The sequence below is a fragment of the Dipodomys ordii genome, unplaced genomic scaffold (assembly GCF_000151885.1).
Source record: "Dipodomys ordii isolate 6190 unplaced genomic scaffold, Dord_2.0 Scaffold24, whole genome shotgun sequence".
Taxonomy (NCBI): Eukaryota; Metazoa; Chordata; class Mammalia; order Rodentia; family Heteromyidae; genus Dipodomys; species Dipodomys ordii.
Genome location: NW_012267240.1, coordinates 13,905,197 through 13,930,354, shown reverse-complemented (window position 1 = coordinate 13,930,354; position 25,158 = coordinate 13,905,197). Strand labels below are relative to the sequence as shown.

Sequence of the window (25,158 nt, the reverse complement as noted above, 5' to 3'; positions counted from 1 at the left end):
TCACATAAATGTCAATGGCAAGAATCACAATGTTTTATTTAGTAAATTAATTTTTGCATACTGATTTTAACAGCTGTTAGCATATGCTGTCAAAACAAATCAGTAAAACAAAAGCTTTATCCCAGGTAACATACCCAATTATTTACCAAATGACCAACAACTACTTCAAGTCTCTAAGATTTGTACAATTGTTATATATTTTTAAAAAACAGCATAAAGTTGAAGACAAATATTGGCAAATACCACATGTCTCAAGTGATATTTTAATAAGCAGTACAACCCATGGTATTTCATGAAATTGTTTATTCTTGTTATTAAAAGTTGGACTCAAGTAATCTGGTTATTGTGGAAAAAAAGCACCGCACTGTGTGTGTAGGGATCGGTTAATCATCCTTTTCTACAAACACCTCTCCAAGAAGCACCTTCCTTCTTTGGCGTAACATATGAAAATAGAGTTGTGGAAACACTGAAATGGAAAAAGACACCAAAGAAAGATAAGCTATTATTAATTATTTATGCTTGAAATCTGTCCATTACATGGTGTTATTACCCCTCTAATACTTACAGAACTCAGCATATGAGTAATCATGGACATTCCCAACAAGACATAGCTAATATTTTAATGGTATCAACGGTTAGAGGTTTTGCTTTTGATTTTCTTCAGTTTTATTTTTTTGGGTCCGGTTGTGGGGCCTGAACTCTGGGCTGTCCCTCAGCTCTTCAGCTCAAGGCGAGCACTCTACCACTTGAGCCACAGCGCCACTTCCGGCTTTTTTCATTTTGCTTATGTGGTGCTGAGGAATTGAACCCAGGGCCTCAAGCATGCAAGGCAAGCTCTCTACCACTGAGCCATCTTCCCAGCCCCAGTTTTATTTTTTAAGCAAGCTTAAACACCTTCATAAAGACTTGGATGGCCAGGTCTGAATTTAGAACTCAGTGATGCTTTCAAATACTGTGCCAGACCCTGCCATTGAATCCGTCTATCATGGTAGAAGATAAAGTGACAAAAACTCTCTGACCTCTAAGCCCACTTGTATTTTGGAAGGGCTTCAAAGCTGGAGGTCTGAAGGTCTGGTTTTTTGTACATCCCTTTTCTTTTTTCTTTTTTTGGTCAGTCATGGGGCTTGAACTCTGGGCCTGGGCGCTGTCCCTCAGCTCTTCAGCTCAACGTGAGTGCTCTACCATTAGAGCTACTGTGCCACTGTCTGGTTTTCCTGCCTCGGCTGGCTTTGAACTGCGATTCTTAGATTTCAGCCTCCTACTGAGTAGCTAGGATTACAGGTGTAAGCCACCTGCATTTGTACATCCCCTTTCAATGAAATACTTTTTAGTATTTCACTGTAGCTGTTAAGGGTCTACAAATTTTCTTCATCTTCGTACCCCAAATGATTTCAGAGTTTCTAATTGTCTTGAAAAGGATGAATAGTTGTTCTACTCTCCTATTTCCTGACCATGGCTATCAAAATTTGACCTAAAAATATAGCCCTATCAGTACTTAAATGAAGTGAAGAGGGTCTCACTACACCACAACTACTAAGAGATGATGAGAAATCAAGTGGAGAGAATGCTTTATTAAAAATATTTCAAGAATAGCAGCCTTATTATTTTTCAATAAGCAACATGGAGACTAAAAAGTATTTCTATATGACTCTTCCAAATATCTGTAATCAGTAGAAAGGAACATCTTACATTCTCTTAGACAGACTGTTCATGTTCCAAATACAAGCAATTCACAGAAGCAACTTTGCAAACGGTTTCATTATTTTTAAATAATTGCATCATATTAAGCAAAGGCATTTGAAAAGGCAATCACGTACATTAATTTACTCACCCTTTTGCTCACAAATGGTAAAGTTTTCACACATTTCTTTCAATTATTAAATTATAAATGAATGAGATTGGATGGAAATTTTTTTATTGTGAAAATACTGTACAGAGGGGTTACAATTATATGGGCAAGGTAATGAGTGCATTTCTTATCAAGCATTGTTACCTCCTCCTTTGTTTCCCCTTACCATCCCTTCCCTTTTCCCCCCATCACCCCCACTCCACCCCCCACATCAAAGTTGTACAATTTAATGTGTTTGTAAGCAATTTTTCAAATTATTTTTCCTAGCTTATAACACTAGCTTATGATATCTTTCAAAAAAAGAACTTGCCTATCATGTTAAGTCAAAGAACTCATAAATATATACTTACATGGTATATATGAGGCCATGGTTATAAGAAGGAAATAATAATAGTCAAAAGAGACGTTGTATTTGTTAGGAAGTCTTATCGAAAACATTCCTGATTTTTTCACATAGGGCAAGGCAGCATAGATTGTAAGAAGTTCACCAGCAACTCCAACAGGATATAAGATGATAAAAAAGTTATATCTGGAAGAAGAAAGAAAAAAAATCAGCGAATGATTTGTTCTAGGATGTTTGTTGGCTTTTGTGATAATCATCTTTTCAACTCTTCCTGCATTTAAACCTTGAAATTCTCCTTTCTGTTTATATTTACAATAACCTAGCACAAGTAGGTTAGTTTTTCTGCCTTAATCATTTCCTGATCAATTATCATCCTGTTTTCTAATAGCGGTTTCCATTCTAAATGGAAAGCTCTTAATACAATTAGAAGTCACATTAGTTTATTCCACTGAGATACTTTTATACACTTAAAAAGGTATATGCAGCTTTTTGTTTGTTTGGAGAGAGTCTCCTTATAATGTTATAATTGGTCTGAAACTCTTGGCCCAAAAAAAACCTGCTTCAGTTTCCTCAGTAGCTGAGATTATAGGAATGTGCCAGCATGCTTGTCTATACAGTGTTGTTTTTAAGAATTATAAAGGTAGGGGCTGGGAAAGTGGCTCTGTGATAGAGTGCTTGCTTTGCATGCATGAGGCCCTGGGTTCGATTCCCCAGCACCACATAAGCAAAAAGAAAAAAGCCAGAAGTGGTGCTGTGGCTCAAGTGGTAGAGCGCTAGCCTTGAGCTGAAGAGCTGAGGGACAGCAACCAGGCCCAGAGTTCAAGCCCCACAACCGGACCCTCCCCCCACAAAAAAAACAAAGAATTATAAGGGTAGCTTTTCTTGGCACATGCAATCATAACTACTCTCCCCACCTCCACTTCACAGCAGCTAGTCACTTACTGATCAAATGTTTTCTTTAAAAAGACTACTTATGATCTAATTTTATATTAAAAATTTGAAATAAACAAAGCAATTATTTTTCAGAAGTATTTGGAAAACTGTAGCTACTAATTAAAAGTAGTTATCATGGGCTGGGAAGGTGGCTCAGTGGTAGAGCGCTTGCCTTGCATGCCTGAGGCCCTGGGTTCAATTCCTCAGCACCACATAAGCAAAAAAAAAAAAGGAAAAAGCCGGAAGTCGCACTGTGGCTCAAGTGGTAGAGCACTAGCCTTGAGCTGAAGAGCTGAGGGACAGTGCCCAGGTCCAGAGTTCAGGCCCCACGATTGGACCCCCCTCTCCCTCCCCCCAAAAAGTAGTTATCATGGCAGAACACAGATCCAAAGTCACAGGTAGTGAGGATTGTCTAAAACTGCTTTCATGTCAAATCAAGTGAAGGGTCTTACAATAAGAATTAGCTTGTTAAAAATAGAGCTGGGAAGCTGGGTGCCAGTGGCTCACACCTGTAATCCTAGCTACTCAGGAGGCTGAGATCTGAGGATCACAGTTCAAAGCCAGCCTGGGCAGGAAAGGCCATGAGACTCTTATCTCCAATAAACCTGTCCGAAAATCGCAAGTGCCACTGTGGCTCAAGTGGCAGAGCGCTCACCTTGAGTTGAAGAGCTGAGGGACAGCGCCCAAGTGCAGAGTTCAAGCCCTACCACCAGCCCCCCCCCTCCAAAAAAAATAGAGCCGAGAGAGAAAGTGCTACTCAAAAATCCTAAATCACCAGTTGGGATTAATTTGGCTATTTACTCTAAGTGTAGAGTGAGCCAGGCATCCACCAGGTTTCCAGTTGGAAGAGCCTAAAGGATCTACAGCAATGACTCCTTTAAGGCAAACCATTCCTCTCTCAGTTGTTAAATAACAGTTGCCCTCAAAAACTAAGAGCAAATTTTTTATTGAAAAGGAGCTCAAATTAATCTGCATTTTGTTTAATCCTATCGTTGGCTTGAAGAAATATCTACAAGGAAAAGTCTGACCTGTCAGCTGAAGAGGATTGGAGACAAAAGATCACGCAAATCTCATGGGCCACGGCTACAAGAGATAGCGTGGGGAGAAGGGCAGAATCATTTGCTAAATAGATTAATGGCTAGAGAACAAAGAAAAAAAAACCTTACTTTTCCTGTTTGCCATCTCCCTGCTCTAGTTCTCACTAGCCCACTGGAACTTACCAGTCCTCTGGACATTTGGTATATCATTTTCATATCTCAACTTTTAAAATTGTACATCACAAAATATTTCACATTCTCATTTGAAATAAAATAGCCAAACTATGAAGATCTGGTTTTTTTTTCTCTTTAGAGGGAGCATCTATTTTTTATTCATGTGACATTCAAATGATTTCTAGTAATATTGGGGGTCATTTTGTTTTAGTTTTTGTCATTCACAGGGCTTGAACTCAGTGCCTGAGGGCTGTCTCTGAGCTTTTTTGGTCAAGGCGGCACTCTACTATTTTGGGAAACAGCTCCACTTCAGTTTTTTGATGCTTAATTGGAGAGAAGAGTCTCAAAGACATTCTTGCCTGTGCTAGCTTTAAACCTTGATCCTCAGATCTCAGCCTTCTGAATAGCTAGGATTAAAGGTGTGAGCCACCAGCACACAGCTAATAGTACTACTATTTAAGAGGGCGAAAAAAGTGACTCCGAGAATAAACTTCTTTAAAGCCTTAAACAGTGAAAAGTTCTCATTAAATGGAAACAAAGTACATAATTTATTTGGCCTTGCTTGCATTTTACAAAGATCTCATTAAATTAACTATCCAAGACTTCAGGGCAACAATGGGAGATCTGGCTATCTGTAGTTCACATTTAGAAAGATATGGAGCATCCTTGAGGATTCTCAATTATTACCCAAAATTCTTCAGAAGAAATGTGCTTTTGAATTTAAAATGGAAAAACAATATGACAACATGACCCAGCCTTGCAATTGTCTTTACTATGATCTTTTCAGGAACACTTACAACAAACACATAGAATTAAGAGGAGTCAACTCATGACAGTAGGCATTTCTAACATGAAGCTTTATTTCACAATAATAGCTTCCACATTTGAACTTAAAAATGAATAGTGTTTTAGATTATTTAATGGAGTTGACAAATATATCATGGCAGCTGGGATTTTTTTAAGGTATTTTGGGTATAAATGATCATTGTGATTAAGATCAAATGACTTCTTTTAAGCTAGCACATATATTTCAATGTGAAAAGGTTTTATGCAACACCTTATGGCCCATTAAGGCAATTGACAAATGATTTCAAAACAGCAAATTTAAACAAGCAATGTACTTTTGTACTTTTCTAGACAATCAAGACATGCGAATACACCCTTAAATGCAGAGAGACAATGTATTGAAGATTAACATTCCAGATCTATGGAAAATGTACAGTGTCTATTCTGTATCTTCTTCAAACAAGTTGGGCAAATGAACACACAAAAGGAAACGATGTCCTGAGTTAATATTTTTAAAGGTGCCAGACTGTCTGAAGACTAGCCTGCAAAATGACATGCACTCAAACACATGCAAAAATGGCAACCTCATAAAGGCCTAATTTCTAGATTATGTTTTCAGTTATAAAAATGAAACCCAACAAAAACACATCTGACAGACAATAATATCTCAGCACAAATGATAAATTTCAAAGCTTTTTAGAATGTCTAAAAGAGAGCTAGAGAACATTTTGAAAGTCTAAGAAAACTATATAACACAACTAAAACTGATATCCTTGTAGAAAGATTATAAGTAATTGTAAAGTTTTTTCCTTCCTTTTGATTTACTTATATATTCTAATTTATTATATTTGAGCATGTATAATTCATGAGTTCAAAAAGAAGTCACAAAAGAAGAAAGTGTTAGGCTTTTAACTTATGGGATCTAAAACAAGTCTCAAACTAGCTGTCAGTGCTTTAAAAATAACAAATAGTGATACTGAGTTGTTTATAATATCTCAAAGCGTTACTGATTGTATCAGAAGGCTGGAAATTATCTAAATTCTATCAAGCGAGAAGTGATTCAATTATATTATAAGATAGTATGCAGCTCAATGCTTGGTAAGAAATGTACGCATTATCCTGCCCATGTAATTGTAACCCCTCTGTACAGTATGTTCACAAATAAAATAAAATTAAATTAAAAAAAAGATAGTATGCAGCTTTAGAATATTAGAGATTAAATAATACTAGATATAGATCCCTCTCTATATAAAAAGATATCGATATAGATAGCTAGATTAAATAGATAGATAGATAGCTATAAAGTATAAAGGTACTAGTACCCCTGTTTAGGTTTAAATAACTCACATCTGTGTTTTTATATTTTTATTATGAAAAGGTCCTGATGAGTAAATTCCATACTACTTCCCTCTAGAGATAATGAATCCAGGACATTTCTGTGGTTATTATACATACTGCTGTCAGAGCTTTCTGTAATGAAAATGTGTTTCTTCTGTAGTTTAACAAAAACTTAAGAATATACTTTTTACCTACAAATATGGGATATACACCTTACACTTACTCTACTAAAAAAAAGTTTGTGTGTGTTTATATTCAGAGGATATAGCTGTTTGGTGCACACCTGCATCTCAGGTTGAGGGCAGTCAGGTATTACATGTCACTGTTGTTATGTGATTTCTATGATAAATACAACAAACAATGAACAAATCTATGCAGGCTTGTGATTTGTTCTCCAAGCAGCAGATTTTCTTTTAGAATAATTGGAAATGTCAGTTATCGAAGAATTCAAACTTCACAAAGAACAGTATTCCCTCTTTTGCTTTAAATGATTATTATTTCAAATAATACAATTATTATGTGTGATTTTGGAAATACTTATGCTACTTAGTGCAAAATTTTTAAAAAGTAAGATTCAAAATGGCATTTTCCTGTAAGAAATTAAAAATTGTGGCTGCCAGATTAAATATGAATGTGAATCATTAACACAAAACGATATGTTTTTTTAGCACAGTTCCTTTAACACAATAGGGTGCTTTCCAAGAAAAACTATCGACCATTTCTGAGATCACCTAAGGATATGATTAGTTTTATATTGATTTCACACTAAATGTATTTTGATGTGATTCATCTCCAGTCATCATTAAAATTAAGCTTTTAGAATATAAGTTATACTATCACTAGAATAAACTAGCCATTTCTGGCATTGTAGAGTTACAGCCCTGTTTTAATAATCTGGTGTTAGCTGAACACACAAAATCAGCAGGCAGAGGACAGAGAAAGCAAAGGACAAGATATCGCCACCTGGCCCATTTAATGAAGTATGGCAAGTGGTCAAGGAGACTGAATGTGTAGAAGGAATAGCGGGTTATCTCAGTCACAGTCCAGGAGACCAGGAAAAGCACCACGCTCTCTTCATTCTGGATCTGCAGAAATTACAGAGAAATTCACAGTTGCTGTACAAACCTCAACCTTTTTTTTCAACTTTTTTTTTAAACTATCTCTTGTCATTTATCATCATGGGGTGCTCAAATTAGACAAGTTTTCTATACGGGGGAAACTAGTCCCCATTTTGGAATTTCTTCTAACAGGAGAGTTCAATTCTACCTTATGTAAAGGAATGTTCAACTACTGGCTGGTTTTGCTTCATGCCAGCCAGCAATTTTACTATCTCAGGACAATGTCACTACTTGAGAAGAAGCAGAATAAGAACAGTCTGACCCTTCAAGTTTTTACTTTTTTGTGGTGCTGGAGCTTGAACCCACTCTGCCACTGAGCTACATCCCAGCTCCAACTTAGTAGTAGTCATTCAATCCTACCAACCCTGTTTATCATGGTACAAATTCTAATCTCCCCATGCATCTTTGTCCCCATTACTACTATTTTCATTCAGGGCCTAATTATTTCTTAAGTTTCTTCTCTCTTTATTCTTCTCATGGATGAAGGCTTTCTCTTAAAAACAAAGCAGACAGGATCAGCTAAATCTTACGACTTAAAAGTTCACTGGTCCCCCCCATTGCTTAACAGGATAAAAGGATAATCCTAACATCTGAGCTCAATATTCAAAGTCCCTTATAACCTGAGCTCAGAAATCTCTCCTTAATCTTCATTCCTAATCCCCTAACCCTCCTATCTACTTTCTCCCCACACTGGCTGTTATTTCCCAAAAAATACTCAGAACTTTTGCCTTTATGTATGTGAGTATTTTCTAACTAGAACATCATTTCCTTGCTGTTTCCCATAGTGAATTTTTTTCCCCTCATCTTTAAATATCCACCAGAAAGATCACACACTCTAGAAAACTTGCCTAAGGTTAAGGTTTGAATATAAAAGTGCCCCCACAGATTCGTAGACTGATTATCTCCAGGTGGTGGCGCTATTGGGGAAGGTGGTAGAGACATGAGGAGGTGGGGCCTAGCTGGAAGAAGTTAGGTGACTGGAGCCAAGCTTTTGAAGGTGATACCTGGTCCTGGTCCCTTCCTCTCTCCCTTCCTGTCCACATGAAGTGGGCAGCCTCTGCCACAGCTTCCCTCACCATGATGTTCTGCCTCCCCACGGCCCCAGCATCTACAGAGCCAAGGATAGTGAACAGAAATCTCTAAAACGGAGCAAGTTTTCTTTCACAGTGAGGCAAAAGCTAACTAGTACATTTCCCCAAATTCTCTCACCTGAGCAGGTAACTCCCTCGCCTTCCTGGTTCTCACAGTTCTTCAAATATGTATTAAAACCCTGGCTGATTTATATTCCTTTTTTTTATTATTACAGCTAGCTCTTGAACATCTGTCAGTATCTACCTTGTATGTCTATTCTTTGGGAAAGCCGTCTGTAGCTCTGTAGAGCAGACTAAACCCTAACAATACACTACAATGCATATGGGGCTCTTATTTCAAAGCACTGAACATGAATATAATTAAACAAGCATTTGTGTAACTATCTCTTTAGCTTCTCTCTTCATTACTGACGCTACAGGGTGGGAATCATGTTATATTGTTAACATTATAGTGTCAGGCACACAGTAGCTGCACAATTAGTACCTGACACATAATCAACACTTGGGTAACTTCCCCAACATCCAGTGTGATAATAGTCGAGATTGTCTTATTCACTGCTGTAAACTCAGAAATTAGCACAAGGCCAGATAGAAGAATGTATCCCATAAATATGGCTGAATTAATTAAGGAATGGTTGGTAGATGCTAGTGGAATACAGTTCTCAGATAAAAGGAAATCATAATACTAAGAGACAGATCCTGTGAAAGATAAAAGGAACAGAGAAGGTTCTCTTATGGATAGAAGATTTTTTTATTATGCTTATGTAGTTGTACACAGGAATTTCAATTCAACATGTCAGTTTGTGAGTACAATGCATCCTTTCTTGATTCTCCACCTATCTCTCCCAACCCCCCTATCTCCTTGATTTTCCTAGAAGGCTGTTTTTTGTTGTTGTTTGTTTGTTTTTGTCTTTGGGGGCTCATTGCTTTTCTTTGTGCCTCTCTAATTAATGTGGGGGTCTCCTGTTTATGTCTTTCTTCTCTCTCATTCTTCAGATCCTTGTGGTCCTGTCCTGACTGTTCCATTTATCCACTGCCTAACACAGTCTTTCTTCTATGCTGTTAATAGGATGCTACTGCTTTTAAGCAATCTTAGTAGAGTCTGGCTCCCTGCGTGGCAAGTGCGTATTACGATCTGGTGCCGGACCAGGTGGGTCAAGGAAGTTGGGTGAAAGGTCCTAGTCAAGAGGGATGAAGTGTAGACTAGTAAAAGGGCAGAAGGGCAGCGATCTGTCCCCATGCAGACCGGAGGCCAGTGAGGCTCTGCGGGAGCAGAGAGGAGGTTGGGTGTCAGCCTCAAAGCACAGAGGAGACAAGAAAGGCGTGTGAGGAATGGAGGCCAGACATCTGTCCTCAAGTGGACAGGAGAGTATGAGGCAGTCAAGAAGGTCAGAAGGGTTGAGCTGGGAAATATTTCTGACATGGCTTTAAAAGGTCCAGTATCGTCACAGAGTCTGTGTGGTGTTTGTTTTGTTTACCAGGTTTAAGCCATGAATTAGATTCGGTCAGTAGGTCTATCTCCTGTCATACCTATGTAAATGATAAGTTCACTTGTCCCCAAGTTTCTCAACTCTCATTTGTGAAAGTGATTTTTAATGGACAAATTAAAACTGTATATATTTATAGTACACACTTCTGATGTGTGAAAATATGTATGAATGACGGGAATGGCTAAATGAAGCCAATTTGCATAGGTGTTATCTTCTCATTTATTTGTGCTGAAGGCACTTCAAATCTACTCTTGTTATCAATTTTCAACTGTATGTTTACATTGTTACTGACTACAGTCACCATGTTGTATTTAGTCCCTCCGTCTGAGATTTAGTGGGGAATTTTTTTTTGTTCTTTTCTAAATGAAGAGAAACAGGGGCTTTATATGCCACGGAGAAGACAGTACTCCAGCCCATCCCTGACATCCTAGTCAGATCCTTCTGATTTGGTATTCTTTCATTGAAAAGTCTAACTTTTAGTCTTTCCCATCTGATCAGATTCACAGAATTACATTCACTTCATGCCTGTTGCTACAATACTCAGTGCTAAATAAGGAGGGGGGTGGGGGTGGGGGGAGGAATGAGTTCTTTATATCAAAAAGTTCAATTATGTAATCAAGGAGAATAACTTTGATAAGAAACTTCAATAGGAAACTTTCGATTAGTTTTCAGGCAGAAGATGAATGTTAAGTTAAAAAGTCAGAAAACATAGGAAAAGAATACATTGAGAATGAAAGATGACAACTTTTGTTCATTTTTAAATTCAAAGTCAGTCTACTGCAGCAATATGCTAATGTACAATGATAATTGAATTTGAGACCACATCCTTTTTGCCAAATGGTTCTGCTTCCTGAAATATATTAACAGCTTAGATCCCTATTAAGGAAAACTTACCCTGCAGATTCAAGGAGACAGTGTGCGCATCACTTACCGGTTTTATACTGTGAGTGATGAGCCACACCATGAAGATTCTTGAACTTACTTGGACCCCAGTCACAAGCACAGAAGTAGGAACAATACCTTGAAGAGAAAAACAAGTCAACTACTGCCCTAATGGCCACTGTGATAACAATATAAAATAAAAGCAAATACTCACCAATTAAACAGTGGGCTATCTGTAAGGGGGGAAAAAATCACAAGTCAATGATATACCACAGGTGGTATGTAACTAGGATAAAGATTGATAGTGCTCAACAAAATATATTTTCAAACCGATTATATAGCATAGAAAACAACACGTTAAGAAACTTACCTCAAGCAAGGCAAAGGTTTGGAAAAACTTAAGTGTCTTCTGAATACTTTTATATAAACCTCTGTGTGTTCCTTTTTCCATATAAAAGCGGACCATGGCAATAGCAAGAACCAACCACCTAGAGAAAGTAGAAGTATTTTGTAGAGTTCTATCAAAATTAATCTGTATAGGTGTGGATGGCAGCATTCTTTACCATAGCCAAGAGATGGAATCAACCCAGGTTTCTGTGAATGACAGCATAGAAGCATGTGAATGGAATGCCATTCAGCTCTGACAGAAGATAAGCCCTGGGATACTGGACTGCGTGAAAGAAACCAGTCACAAAAGAAAAAAAAAACAACAAAAATCACTGTGCATTTTGCTTCTGTGAGGTACTGAGAGCAATCAGATGCAGGGTCAGCCAATAGAACAGTGGTTCCCAGAGGCTGGGAGTGAGAGGGAGGGACACAGATGACAGCAGGGAATTAGCATTTAATGGTACAGAGATGAACTTAGGCAGAGGGACAATGGCATGGCTGCATAATGATGTGACTGTTCCTCCGGCTGCTGACTTGTAGCTTATCCAAGTTTGAGATGGTAAAGGTTAGGTGTTATTTTATCCCAATGTTTAAAAGTCACTGAACTTCCTGAAAATGAAACCTTGCAACTTATACAAAATGTAAGATCATTCATTTGATTTGAAAAAGCCCAAAGAAAGTTCGGGGCCTGTGTCTCATGCCTGTGACACTAGCTACTCGGGACATAGAGTGGGCAAAATGTTTGTGAGACACCCTCCTCCCCCCTCCCCATCTCAATCAACTATGGACAAAAATGTAAATAGGAGGATCATGGTCTAGGCCAATTCAGGCAAAAATCAACACTCTAGCTTAAAAATAACCAGAGCCAAAGGGCTAGGGCTATGGCACTGAGTTCAAAACTCTAGTACTACTTTTTCTTCTGCACAAAAAGGCTTACAGTAAAAAAAAAAAAAAAGACAAGTGGTATTTTTATATCAACTCTCCAAGGAAAAGTATATACAACATACAAAAAAAAAAAAGCCTACAGACAATTAGTATGCCCAGGTAATTTTGGTTCCAGCAAATAAACTGACAGGCTAAATTAGATCATCATACAACATGTAATAATTATATAAGGATATCTTTGGAGAAAAAGAAACGATGAAGAGCTGGCCACTGGTGGCTCAGACCTGTAATCCTAGCCACTCAAGAGGCTGAGATCAGAGGATCAGGGTTTGAAGCTGGGAGATAAATGTGCAAGCCTTTTCTCCCCAATTAACCAAGAAACAGCTGGAACTGGAGCTATGGCTCAATGGTAGAGGACCAACTGAGACTTGTCGGGAGCCAAAAGTTGAGTCTCTCAACATAATAGGCTTGACTATCTCACAGGAACATCTTGAGGCTGAGTTTACAGAATCCCACCCTCATCCTGCCCTAAGCAAACATCCTGCAACTGCTAAGGACCACCCTTTCCTCCTGCCCCAAGTAAACATCCTGCAGCTGCTAAAACCACCCTTTCCCCCTGCCCTAAGTAAACATCCTGTACTGCTATGGCCAATGAAAAAGCTTCCTTAATGGCCAATGAAAAAAGCTTCCTTATTCCAAGCATATAAATACCCCTGTGTGAAAAATAAAAATTTGTAGCTTGATCAGAACCCTTGTCTTGCTGTCATTCTTCGTGTCTCTTCTCCCTTCATTCCTTCTAACTTAGGTTCACTGCCCTCGCTGATGTCCTGCGGGTCGGGACAAGACTGAAAAAGCTCAGTACTGCACACAAAAAATAAACCTATCTAAAGCTGTACCTAGGCTGAGAAGGTGGCTCAGTGGTAGAGTGCTTGCCTTGCATGCATGAGGCCCTGGGTTCGATTCCTCAGCACCACAGAAGCAGAAAAAGCCAGAAGTGGTGCTGTGGCTCAAGTGGTAGAGCGCTAGGCTTGAGCTGAAGAGCTGAGGGACAGCCCAGGCCCAGAGTTCAGGCCCCACAACCAAAAAAAAAAAAAGCTGTATCTGTGTAAATGTATGTAATCTATATAAATATATAGTAAAGAATTATATAGGGGCACCAGTGGCTCATGCCTGTAATCCTAGCTACTCAGGAGGCTGAGATCTGAGGATCACAGTTCAAAGTCAGCCTGGGCAGGAAAGGCCCTGAGACTCTTATCTCTAATCAACCACCAGAAAACCGGAAGTGGCATGGTGGCTCAAGTGTTAGAGAGCTTGCCTTGAGCCCAGAGTTCAAGCCCCATGACCAACAACAAAATAAAAGAATTCTATAAAGGGATAAGTAGGACTCCTTACACAATTTTCACTCAATTAAAACAACTGATACACCACAGAATAATTACAGATAATCATATGTGAGCCTACGTTGAAAGTGTTTGCTTCTTTAAAGAAAAAAAAATAGATTTACTCTTGCTTTTCAACTTAAATGTTTATTAAATATGGATTCTATCTAATGAATTGAATCTTAAAATCTAGGGGACACTGTGAACAGTGGCTTCCTTGTATCTGCTTGTCATTCTTCCTGGAATCATGAAGGAGATGTCATTTTCCTCATTTCCCTTGCAATGACAAAAGCAAACGGAAGGCTTTTTCTAAAGCCCAAATGATGCATCCAGGGGAATGAATAGCTTCTCCAGGCTTTAAGATCAGAAATCATCAAAATATCTGTTTAAACAGATTTATGTTTCTATTATTAGTATGCAGTTTCAATTTTATTTTTTTTAAATCTCAACAGCCTACTATGAGTACACAGCTTATAAGGAGTTTTGAAAGAAAACAAAAACCCTACTGACAGAATATGGTAAATATGGAACACAGGCAGCTGTTTAGAACAATAAGAAAATAGTATAAGGACCCCTTTATTCCAGGAACCTGGACCTCTTAATCCCCAATAAGGTAAAAAAAAAAACCCACAAACAGCCTAGTTATGAAACCTGACAAGAAGCAGGTACTGTCAGAAACTATTCGAAGACTTGCGAAACAGAAGTATGGATGAAAGCAAACAGGGATAAGTGTATTTCTGGATTGCCAACTATATTGCAGACACTGCCGTGTATTAACATTCAATCCTCAGAGTAACCCATGAAGAAGTATCCAATTCTACCGCCCAGGAAACAGAGTCACAGGGACATATAGCCAGAATCAGCCAGGACCCAGAGCCAACACTGGGTCCAGGCCATCCACCATGACTTCAGGGTCTGGTTCCAATCGTAATGCATACTTAAATTACAAATGCATTCTAAAGGTTCTAGGCCCAGACTACACTCAACTATTTTAACTGATAGTAGTGTTCAAAAATCAAGTTGAAGGTCACTTTTTCAGATGAGACCTAGTAAGACATCAAGTCTCAGAGTAGGTTAATAATGAAGTAGGCTGAAATAAAGGCTCTGCACCTCAGTCCGGTTCTATCCTCTATGCCACAGCTTTCCTGGATTCCACTCAGCCATGTGAGAACCAATACTGAATTCAAGACTAATTCTTGAGTGCTGACGTGGATAGTGTTTTAGGTACTCTCCAGGCTTGTAATGTATAACTTCCCGATCATCAACTCCTAGTCTCTATGGTTTTAATAGGAAAATAAAAAGTGGGCTGGGAATGTGCCTTAGAGGTAGAGTGCTTGCCTAGTATACATGGAACCCTGGGTTCAACTCAATACCACATGAACAGAAAAAATTGGAAGTGGTGCTATGGCTCAAGTGGTAGAGTGCTAGCCTTGAGCAAAAGCAGCTCAGGGACAGCGCCCAGGCCCTGAGTTTAAGCTCCAAGACTAGCACATGCACAGGCACGCACGCACACACACACCAGAGTTTAAGACAAAAGATGCCTTCTTTTACTTTTCTATATTCTTGTCTCTTTTTAGGCAAAATCAAATGAAAGGAAATAAGTTAGTTTGAGAGATAACTATGACCATAAGAAAGATTTCATCAAAGGATGAATTTCACTGTCATTTTAAAATATAAATTTTGGGAGTAGCACTTTACAAAAAGCCATGGATTATATTTCAAGTCTTACTGTTGTCCATAGGTGGCAGTATTGGATCAAGTACAGTTCAAAATAGCTTTCTTTACACTCTGGGACTCAAAGGGACCAGTGAAATATCTATTCTAACCGTACCTGTTCTTCAGTAAGTAGGGTGATAAGCTATCTGATTATGGAATTGTTCACTTCTTAAAGCCAGCATCAGAGAGGGTCAATCAAAGAGTCTATAAAGGCCCCACTTTGGACTTCATCCATCAGTTTACTGATTGTGATAAAGCAAAGAAGAAAAAACTCTATAAAAGAAATTAGAATTTCTCATACTAAGAATTATCTGGGATGTACTGTTCTGGTTTTTAAATATGCTAGGCTATTGATTATATGAATTTAATCAGTCCTTGATAAATAGGTTATCTGTGGAAAATAAAAAGAAGTAACTTATAAAGAAGTGTTCTGTGTGTAGATGATTCCTTGCTTACTTGTTCCACTCATTTGATCATTCATTAACTCATTTAGCTATTCACCTTTCAGGTTCAACATTTATTAAGGCAAATACTAACCTAGTTACTATGGAAGGAATTAGAGATAAATAGGTGATAGTATTTGCCACAGGGAAGTCTTAAATCAGTACGTGAAGATAAAATAACCATAATTTACAAAACACAGGTCTTCTGCTCTCTTTTACAGATACAGTGACCATGAAAAACCTCATCTTTTCTTGCTAGCTGTCTTCTGGTATTTCTTTTTCTTCTGAGACTTTCTGAAGACTGGAACCATTTCTTAGCTATACCTCTATCTCATTTAAATTTCAAATCTGCCTTTTAATTTTTAAATGTAATCAATTTCAAATGAATACAAAGTTATAGAGAATAGCATAATAACCCCTCTCTGTGTGCCCAGTACCCATGCTCAACAATGATCATCTAATGGTTCATCTTGTTTCTTCCAAACTGCCACAGCTCTCCTCCCCCAATCATTTTAATCGGCCCCAACAATATTCTATGATTCACAAATGTTTCATTAAATATCCCCATGATGATTTTTATAAAAAAAACATAATACCATTGGTAGTGTAAGGGGAAAGCACAGAAACAGAGGGACAACAGGTGAAATTACTGGACAATGTTGAAAATGAACTATAATACTTAGGGGTGGGGATGGAAGGGAAAAACTGGGAGTGAGGAAAGCGATGACAGTGCCCCAAAAGAAATGTATTCTTTACCTGACTTATAACTGTAACACCTCGGTACATCACCTTTACATTAACAATAAAAAATTGAAAAATAAAACAACTCCCCCACCATATTTATTGAAATGAACACCAGGAAATGGACAAAAACTATAATACCACTATTCCATTTTTGGGGGGGGTCCGGTCGTGGGGCCTGAACTCTGGGCCTGGGCGCTGTTCCTCAGCTCTTCAGCTCAAGGCTAGTGCTCTACCACTTGAGGCACAGCGCCACTTCCGGCTTTTTTCTTATGTGGTGCTGAGGAATCGAACCCAGGGCCTCGAGCATGCAAGGCAAGCGCTCTATTACTGAGCCACCTTCCCAGCCCTATTCCATTTTTTTAAAGTAACTTCTTATTTACCATGAAACAAGAAGCCAAAGTACAAATTGCCATAATTTTATTTACAGCATGATTGAAATAGGATCCACAGGGTATGGCTAGTTACAGGGCTCAATGTATACAATTTTTCCCTCGACCCTCATTTCCTCCCTCCGTCTCATCTTCCTTCTCTTTCTTTTGCAAGTTTCCATTCTTCCTGCAGTTCCCTTCCATCTGGATTTTGCTAATTGGATACTCACATGCCAATGACCATGTTCTGTTTCCTGTATTTCAGTAAGGTGGTAGTTAATTCTAGATTATTTCTCAGATTCATGGGGGGAGAGGGAACTCTGTGGTAAATCCACACACACTATCTATCCTCCTCATCAGGATATGGCTACTGTGTCACATTTGAGAAGCAAATGTCAGATTCCTTGCTCTATTAAGTCATACTGCCTGTACTATGAACAGCACATCTTAAACCATCTCCCTTTTTCACAAGAAGTGCAAGTTTAAAGTAAGGGGGTGAGAAGTGGCATTTTTAAACACTGTTTGTGCATGGGAGAGTTCTTGGGAGCATCTCTTGCCTATCTATGAGCTCTCTACTCCGTGTAATAATCTAGCAGAGTGGTTACATTAATCCAGTTTTACATATGAGAAAAACTAAGGGCCAGAGAGGTTAAATAATATGTTCGAGAATAATCAGCTCCAAAGAATGAAACAAAACTAGGTGCAGTGGCTCATGCCTGTAATCCTAGCTTCTCAGGAGGTAGAGACAGAGAGGATCTCAGTTAGAGGCCAGTCTGGACATGAGTGCGACACCCATCATAATCAACAAAAGCTGGATGTGGCAGTGTGCACCTGTCATCCCAGCTACTCAGAGGGCATAGACAGTCCAGCAGGGCAAAAAGTTGAGACCCTATTACAAGAAACAAGGAAAGCAAAATCTGCTGAGAGTGTGGCTCAAGTGGCAAAGAACTTGCCTAGCAAATGTAAGACAAAACTCACAACCTCAGTATCACAAGAGAAACGGGTGTTGGGGAAACGAAACAAAACCCCTAATTAGCATCTTTCTGTACTGATGGTGCATTTGAATCCATGTATGTCAGCACGGCACCCAAGGCCCAGTGCAATCATCAGGGCTAACTGCCCACCTCCACTGTAGCTCCATTGTTGCTGTCTAACAAGCTCACGTCTCTACCCTAACTCCTGCCGTCTCCCAGCCATGCCTCTGACACCCTACTCATCCTTCAAAGCTCAGCGCTATGGTCATGGTCACTGTCACAAAGCTTTCTCTTGATTCTCCCTGCCTGACACCTTTGTCTGAAGATATGCCTTCTTGTTTTTTACTGCAACTTCTGTGTATATATAAATGTCTCCAGTATTGATTTCTTCAAAGGCAGTCATGGAAAACATATCCTATGCCCTTCACTTAACCCAGGACAACACACTAAGACTGTGGACCCAAGTGTTTGTTTGGAAACAGGGTAGGGGTGAGGGTGCTGCTCACTTCCCTAGTCAGGAACATATTGTGAGCAAGTGCTATAGAATCCTGACATACTTGAAGGGTGTAATTCTGCTCATAATTTATCCAAGGTCACCAACTCAACAGAAAACATAAAATCAAAATGTCATTAGAAGCATGATTTAACTCGACTGCTCGTTAACTCTATCCCACTGCATAAATTCATATAAAGTATACTTATAAAAACAGTATAGACATATTCAATAGACTATTGGGTAGAAAGAGAAGCATGTAAGGATAAGGTTTCATTCATTCATTCAGTATATATTTGAGTACTTCCTAGAGCTTACACTTTAACAGGCGTGATAGACAAAAACAGCGATTAGTAAAATTCATAGTATAGTTATGTGGCAGTAGGTGAATGCAGAAACATGAAGCAGAAGAGATTAAACACACACACACACACACACACACACACACACACAGAGTATTTCAATGAAGATGTCCAAGTGGAACCCTCCTGAGGATGTAGATTGGGGTCAAAACCTACAGATTTTATACTCACATGAATGATATTGAGGGAAAATGAAAGGCTACACTAGGTGTACAGAATGAGACAATTTTCCTTTCATCCTTATATAAACATTTATTATACTTCTTTTTGGGGAAGAGGGGGGGTCCTATCGTGGGGCCTGAACTCTGGGACTGGGCGCTGTCCCTCAGCTCTTCAACTCAAGGCTAGTGCTCTACCACTTGAGCCACAGCGCCACTTTTGGCTTTTTTCTTTTTGCTTATGTGGTGCTGAGGAATGGAACCCAGGGCCTCAGGCATGCAAGGCAAGCGCTCTACCACTGAGCCAACTTCCCAGCCCTTATTATACTTCTTAAATACTATTGTATCGTTTTTGTATTACCACAAAAAATAATAAGCACTCCAAAATCTTTCGGGGAAAAAGAAAGTAAGCAAAACAACTTACACGAATACAAAGAACTTCTCTCAGTTAATGTTCTGCTACACCATTAAAGGCATACTTTTGTCTCAGTTTTAACACTGCTGCTTCTATCCACCATTCGTAACACATCCCTCAATGCAATAAGGAGAACTGCATCCCATGGCTATTTCTAGAATCTATCTCACTTGAAATGTTTACTCTCTGCATATGCAAACTTTACTTCTTCTTCCACATCTCTGGAAACCTCTGCCAAGACGGATTATTCCATACAGTGACCCCTGCTTAGGAAAAGCTATGGGCCTTCTCAACAGAGGCAGAGAGACAGGTAAATTTACGATACACACTGGTTTGCTAGGGCAGAACAGAAAGAACAGGAAGGAAGTGGGGAAATGCACAGGAGAAAGCATTTACTTTTGTGCCAGATGAGACAAGACACCTCACAAACTTCAAATGTTGTCTTGATTAGAAGTCAAAGGAAGGAGGACATTATAGAAAAGTAGAACAGACTGAGAAAAGATGGAGAGAATGAACACAGAAGAGGGAGACCAAGATTTCAAATGCAAGAAAACGGGGATGGGAATCCAGGGGCCTGTAATCCTGGCTACTCAAAAAGCTGAGATCTGAGCATTGTGGTTCAAAGCCAACCTGGGCAGGGAAGTCCATAGACCTTTTATCTCCAAAGCAGGAAGAGGAGCTATGGCTCAAGTGGTAGAGTGCTAGCCTTGAGTGAAAAAGCTAAAGGACAGTGCCCAACCCCAGCCCCAGTACTAGTTCACACAGGAGAGAGCAGAAGAAGAAGAAGAAAAAAAAAAAAGAAATCTTGGAAGGGGGGAATTAGAAGCAATGGCTTTGAAACACAGATGGCCTAAAACCCTTAGATTACAGTGGAAGCAATATTAAAGGTTTTGTCTTTTCTTTTTACTTTTTTTCTTTTCACTTTTTCTTTGTGATTGTAATTATGTAGTGATTTTCAGTTTTGAAATGGCAACTGTGTCTTAAAAATGGAGAGTGGGCTAGAAAGAGAAGTGATAACCAGCCAATTACACACGCAGGTGTTGAGAAAGCGTATTAATTGGATAAGACTCTCCCAGGGGGAACACAAGTCTTTCCACCTCCACCCTGTACCACGTGTAAAGGCAGCAGTGCATGGTGGGAGTGGAACTGTTTGTCAGTTGCTCTAAACATATTAGTTTTTTCTCCTTCCATGATTTTAAAACTTAGGAACACACAAAGAAAGTTGTAAAGTTCTAGAGTCTTGACATTGGGGTAGAAATCCACTTACTTGCTGGTGATCTCCAGGAAATGACTCAATGTCCTGGTGCCTTGTTACTGTTGTAATCTACAAAACCTAATCATGAATTGGTATTGTAGAGTGATAAAAACAAGGTATATTGGAAGGGAGGAAGGGGGGAAGAAAGGGAGGGAGGGAGAAAGGAAAGAAGGCAAGAAGGAAGGAAGGAAGGAAGGAAGGAAAAAGAGGAAGGGTAAAGAAATGAGGCAATCTCTGGCATACAGTAAATCCTTAAAAAAAATCTTCTATTTGGTATTCACTATCATAAGGCATGTAACATATGTTCAACACCATACTCAAAGATCTGATAGCTGCCAATCACATGTTCCTATCAGCCCTGGAGAAAGTTTAAAACATTAAATGCTTCCTCGGGTGTATCTAGGTTAGGCTCATTTCTCATGTGATATTTGGGGGACGGGGGTGAAGGGGTGTCTTTCAAGCGAGTTAGGCCAGGGAAGAACCTTTCCTTCCTCCAGCAGGATCACTTTTGACCGCTCGTTGAAGAACAGCGACCGTCATGGTGTGACCCTCACTTCCCAAAGCACACCAAACCAGAACCAAAAGCACCCAAGGGAGGGTTATCGGGAAGGGAACAAGAAACCCTGAAGATGCGGGCCCCGACTGCACCCCCTCTCCACCCCGATAAAGCAGTGACTTTGCACAACTCTCCAAAGGAAGAACTTCTAAAGTATAACATGCATTATTATTAATAATCATAATAATTTATTTTTCGAGTTCAGGAAAGTGCCCGGCCGGCGAGCTCGCGGGAGAGGAAACGCATTCTCCCAGCCGACACTCTGTTGTGGGGAGGGGGGCATGGGGTCACCGACAAGTCCGGGATCAACTCCCCGGGGTGGCCGGACGCAGGGCGGGCGGCCTCCTCCCCCGCGGACCGGCCCCGCATTCCTGCCCCGGTCTATACTTAACCTCCGGCCCGCGCCCCGCGGCCGCCGCGCCACGCCGTGCACCGTATTAAGCAATGTCCGGCGCGCGCCGGCGCGGGCCCCCCCGCCCCACCCCCGCGCGCCCCCAGCTCTGAATGTTCAGGAGGACCTCTCCCCCCCCAGGAGAAGATTGGCCGCTCCCGAGCTAGACACCCAGGGGCAGGGAAGGACCTCCCCAGCCCTCCTCCCCCCCCCGAGGCAGGGGGGGAAGGAGGGGGCGCGCGTACCCGGCGGTCATGGCGATGTTGTAGAAGGTGAGCCAAGCTGTGGCCAAGACGCCCAGGCGCCTCCTCTTGCCCGTGGCCTCCTTCTCCTCGCCGGCCTCCGGGGCACCACCGTTGGTGCCGTCCTCGTCGCTGGACGCCATGAGGGCCTCGCACCCGGGGGTCGTGCCCGGCAGGGGCAGGGGAGTGGGTGGGGGTCCGGCCGAGCGCAAGGCTGAAGCGCCGCCGCCCGCTGCCGCCGCCTCGGACCAGCGCACCATGTACCGCGCACAGGGGGCTCGGCGCCGCCCGCCCGGCCGCCCGGCTGTCCGCCTGGCCACCACCACGGAACGCCCCGCCCCCGGCCCCGCCTGTCCCGAGCGCTTGGGACGCCCAGGCCCGAGGGGGGGGGCGAGGGGGGTTCGGAGTGGGAGGGCCGCGGGGCCCGGGTCACAGCTCCCGGGTGGCACTAGGGTTGGCACTGCCGTGGGGTGGGGTGGGGACAACTTTTCTTCCTAGAGAGACGCCCCGAGGTGTCCCGAGTCCCGGCCACGTGCGCCTGGCCCGGGACCCCCCCCCCCGCCGCGACGCCGTACACCTGCTCCGGCTCCGCCCCGCCCCGCACTCAGGAAAGCGCTTTCTGGCGGTGGATCCCCGATCCATAGCGGTGGATCCCCGATCCACCCCACCCCACGCCCCGCAGCGGACTCGATCGAAATTCGCGTCTGGGAGAAGAATGCTGTGGTTGTCCCCGGCGCTGGCACCGGCCAGGCCAGCTGGACGCGGACCTACCATGAGTGAGGGATTCTAAGGAGCCAGGGGTTCTAAGCTCTGGGATGCCCAACGACCGCAGAACCGCGCTCGGGGCTCGGAGGAAGGCTGGAGGGAAGACGCTGAAGTGGGAACAGGTATAGGTCCCCGCCAGGAAGGGTGTGCCCGGGCCCACTTGCTTTCTCCTTCCTTCCCTTCCTCTTTCCTTCCTTCCACCCTCCCTTTCCCTTCCTCCCGCCCTCCCCTCCTTCCTTCCTTTCTCTTCTTTCCCTCCTTTCCCTTTCTTCTCCTTCTTTCCTCCCTTCTTCCCCTCCCTCCCTCCTTTTCCCTTCCTTCTCCTCCCTTTCTTCCTTCTTCCTTCCTTCCTCCCTTCTTTCCTTTCTTCTTTCTTTCCCTCCTTCCTCCCTCCCTCTCTTCCTTCCTTCCTTCTTCTGCGTTCCTTTCTTCCACTCCCCCCCTTCTCCCTCTCTCTATTTCCCAGTCACCCCCATCTCCCTCCCTCTCCCCCAACCCTTCCTTCCTTCTTCCCTCTCTTTCTTTCAAAGAACCTCAATGAAAACTGTTGATCCTTGGGTTGTGGAGTGTTAGGCTCCGTCAGGGGAGAGTACTAGAGGGCGCACCTTGAGCTAAACAAGGACAAATAGAGTCTATATAGCTTGTTTGCAGTTATGAAAATACAGGGAAGCCTGGCAGCCGTGGCTCACGCCTGTAATCCTAGCTACTCAGGAGTCTGAGATCTGAGGAGACTCATCTCCAATGAATCACTCAAAAACCGAAAGTGGATCTGTGGCTCAAAGTGGTAGAGTGCTAGCTAGCCTTGAGCAAAAGAGCTCAGGGACAGTGCCTAGGTCCTGAGTTCAAGCCTCATGAAAGGCGAGAAAAGAAAAAGAAAGAGAAAGAAAGAAAATAAAACAAGGAAACCTGTTAAAATTGAGTAAGAGAGAAAGGAAGAGTGATAAAGATGGTGGAAATATATTTTAAACATACGAATATGTAACCATGAACCCCCCCCATAACTAATATAAGCAAATTTTAAAAAATCATATACACTTTCTCCAAATAGCTCGTTCCTCCTTCCCTTTAAGCATGCATTTAACAAGCCAGGCTAGGGAGTCAGATTTCTGAAACTTAAACCCCAAATCCTTAACTCCACCGGTTTTATTAGCAGGGTGAACTTGGGCAATTTAAACTCTGGGCCACAGTTTACTCCGTTGGCATTAAAAAGCACTCTATCGCTTCGTTGTGAAATTGAGGTGGCATTATCCATTAAACAACATGTTGAGGTGCGCACCTCGAATCAGCATGTTACCTCTATTCTGGTAATGCTACCTTAATTCAGACTTTCTGCATCCAGTAACTGAGAAGGTCTGAGTGTTGCAATTCTCCAGGAACCAAAGCCTAATCAAGGGCCCGACATGGACCCCTCCTTGCAAGACGAACTCCGCCTGCCAGACAAATCCTGCATAGCCTTGGGCAGGATATTAAGTCCTCTCTGTGCTTGGCGTTCAAAGCCCCAGCAAGTTTGGGAAGAAACCTGGTCCACTGGGGCACGAGGGACGAGTTCCTCACCCAGATGGTACTACTGGCCTAATCGTAAATCCTTAGAGGAACACATTCCAACTAGGAAAGGAGAAGGAAGGCTTGGGAGAGAAAATCTGAGGAATTCCTTGGGAAGAAATGAGAGACCCAAAGTTGCTCAGATTTGTTAGAAAAGCATTTAAATTAGAAAGGAAGAACTGTTTTTACTTGCAAATGACCACACTTACAGAAAAACCGAAGAATCCTAAGGAAAAAAGAAAAGCCTTTATGGAACCAATGGTAGGATAAACATTTGTTTATACCAAAAATCAATCCACTTTCTACCCACTAATAATTTTTAAATATCCCCCAGAATAAGTTTAAAATAAAACCAAATGTGTGTCAGTATCCCAAACTGTTAACTATAAATGGGTAATTTTAATAAAATATGCTCTCAGGCCTGTAATTTGAAACTGAATCACTGCTGAAATCTATTAATCACCACTGAGAGAAATAAAATGCCTAGACAGACATTCCAAAAAGACAGCACCATGAAAATGTCAGTCTTCCCCATATCCTGCTGGTATTTTTGCTTTTGGCAAGGTAACTCTAAAATTTATCTGGAAATATATAGTAAGAACAAAATGGGAATACATACATAACTGATTTTAAGGCAATCTATGAAACCCCAGTTATTGTGTAGTAGGTATAAGGAGAGACAAATCAATGATATTGTAGTATTCTGATACAGATTCATCTGTATACAATCACTTTCAACAAAGAAGCTAAAGTCAATTCAGTGTTGGGTTATTTTTTAATAAATGAAACAACGGGCTATCCATATTAAAAAAAATAAATTTTCAGCCAGGCACCAGTAGCTCACATCTGCAATCCTATCTACAGGAGGCTGAGATCTGAGGATGGTAGTACAAAGCTAGCCCCTGCCCAGGCAGCAAAGGCCCTGAGACTCTTATTGCCAATTAACTACCCACAAAGAAACCCACACAGAAAAATAAAAAGCTGGAAGTGGAGCTGGGACTCAAGTGGTAGACACTAGTCTTGAGCAAAAAAGCTCAGGGAC

The 25,158-nt window shown here is 41.3% G+C and overlaps 1 protein-coding gene across 1 annotated transcript; it reads right to left on the bottom strand.

Annotated features, from left to right (window-relative positions):
- Positions 1-286: 286 nt before the first annotated feature.
- Positions 287-22,095, bottom strand: Hacd1 (3-hydroxyacyl-CoA dehydratase 1). The gene is made up of 7 exons (XM_013014638.1): positions 21,813-22,095; positions 11,412-11,529; positions 11,256-11,274; positions 11,091-11,179; positions 7,424-7,545; positions 2,200-2,378; positions 287-466 (listed from the first exon to the last, which is right to left on the bottom strand). The coding sequence occupies exons 1-7, from the start codon at positions 22,067-22,069 to the stop codon at positions 384-386; spliced, it is 867 nt and encodes a 288-aa protein (XP_012870092.1). The 5' UTR covers positions 22,070-22,095; the 3' UTR covers positions 287-383.
- Between the last annotated feature and the right edge of the window lie 3,063 nt (positions 22,096-25,158).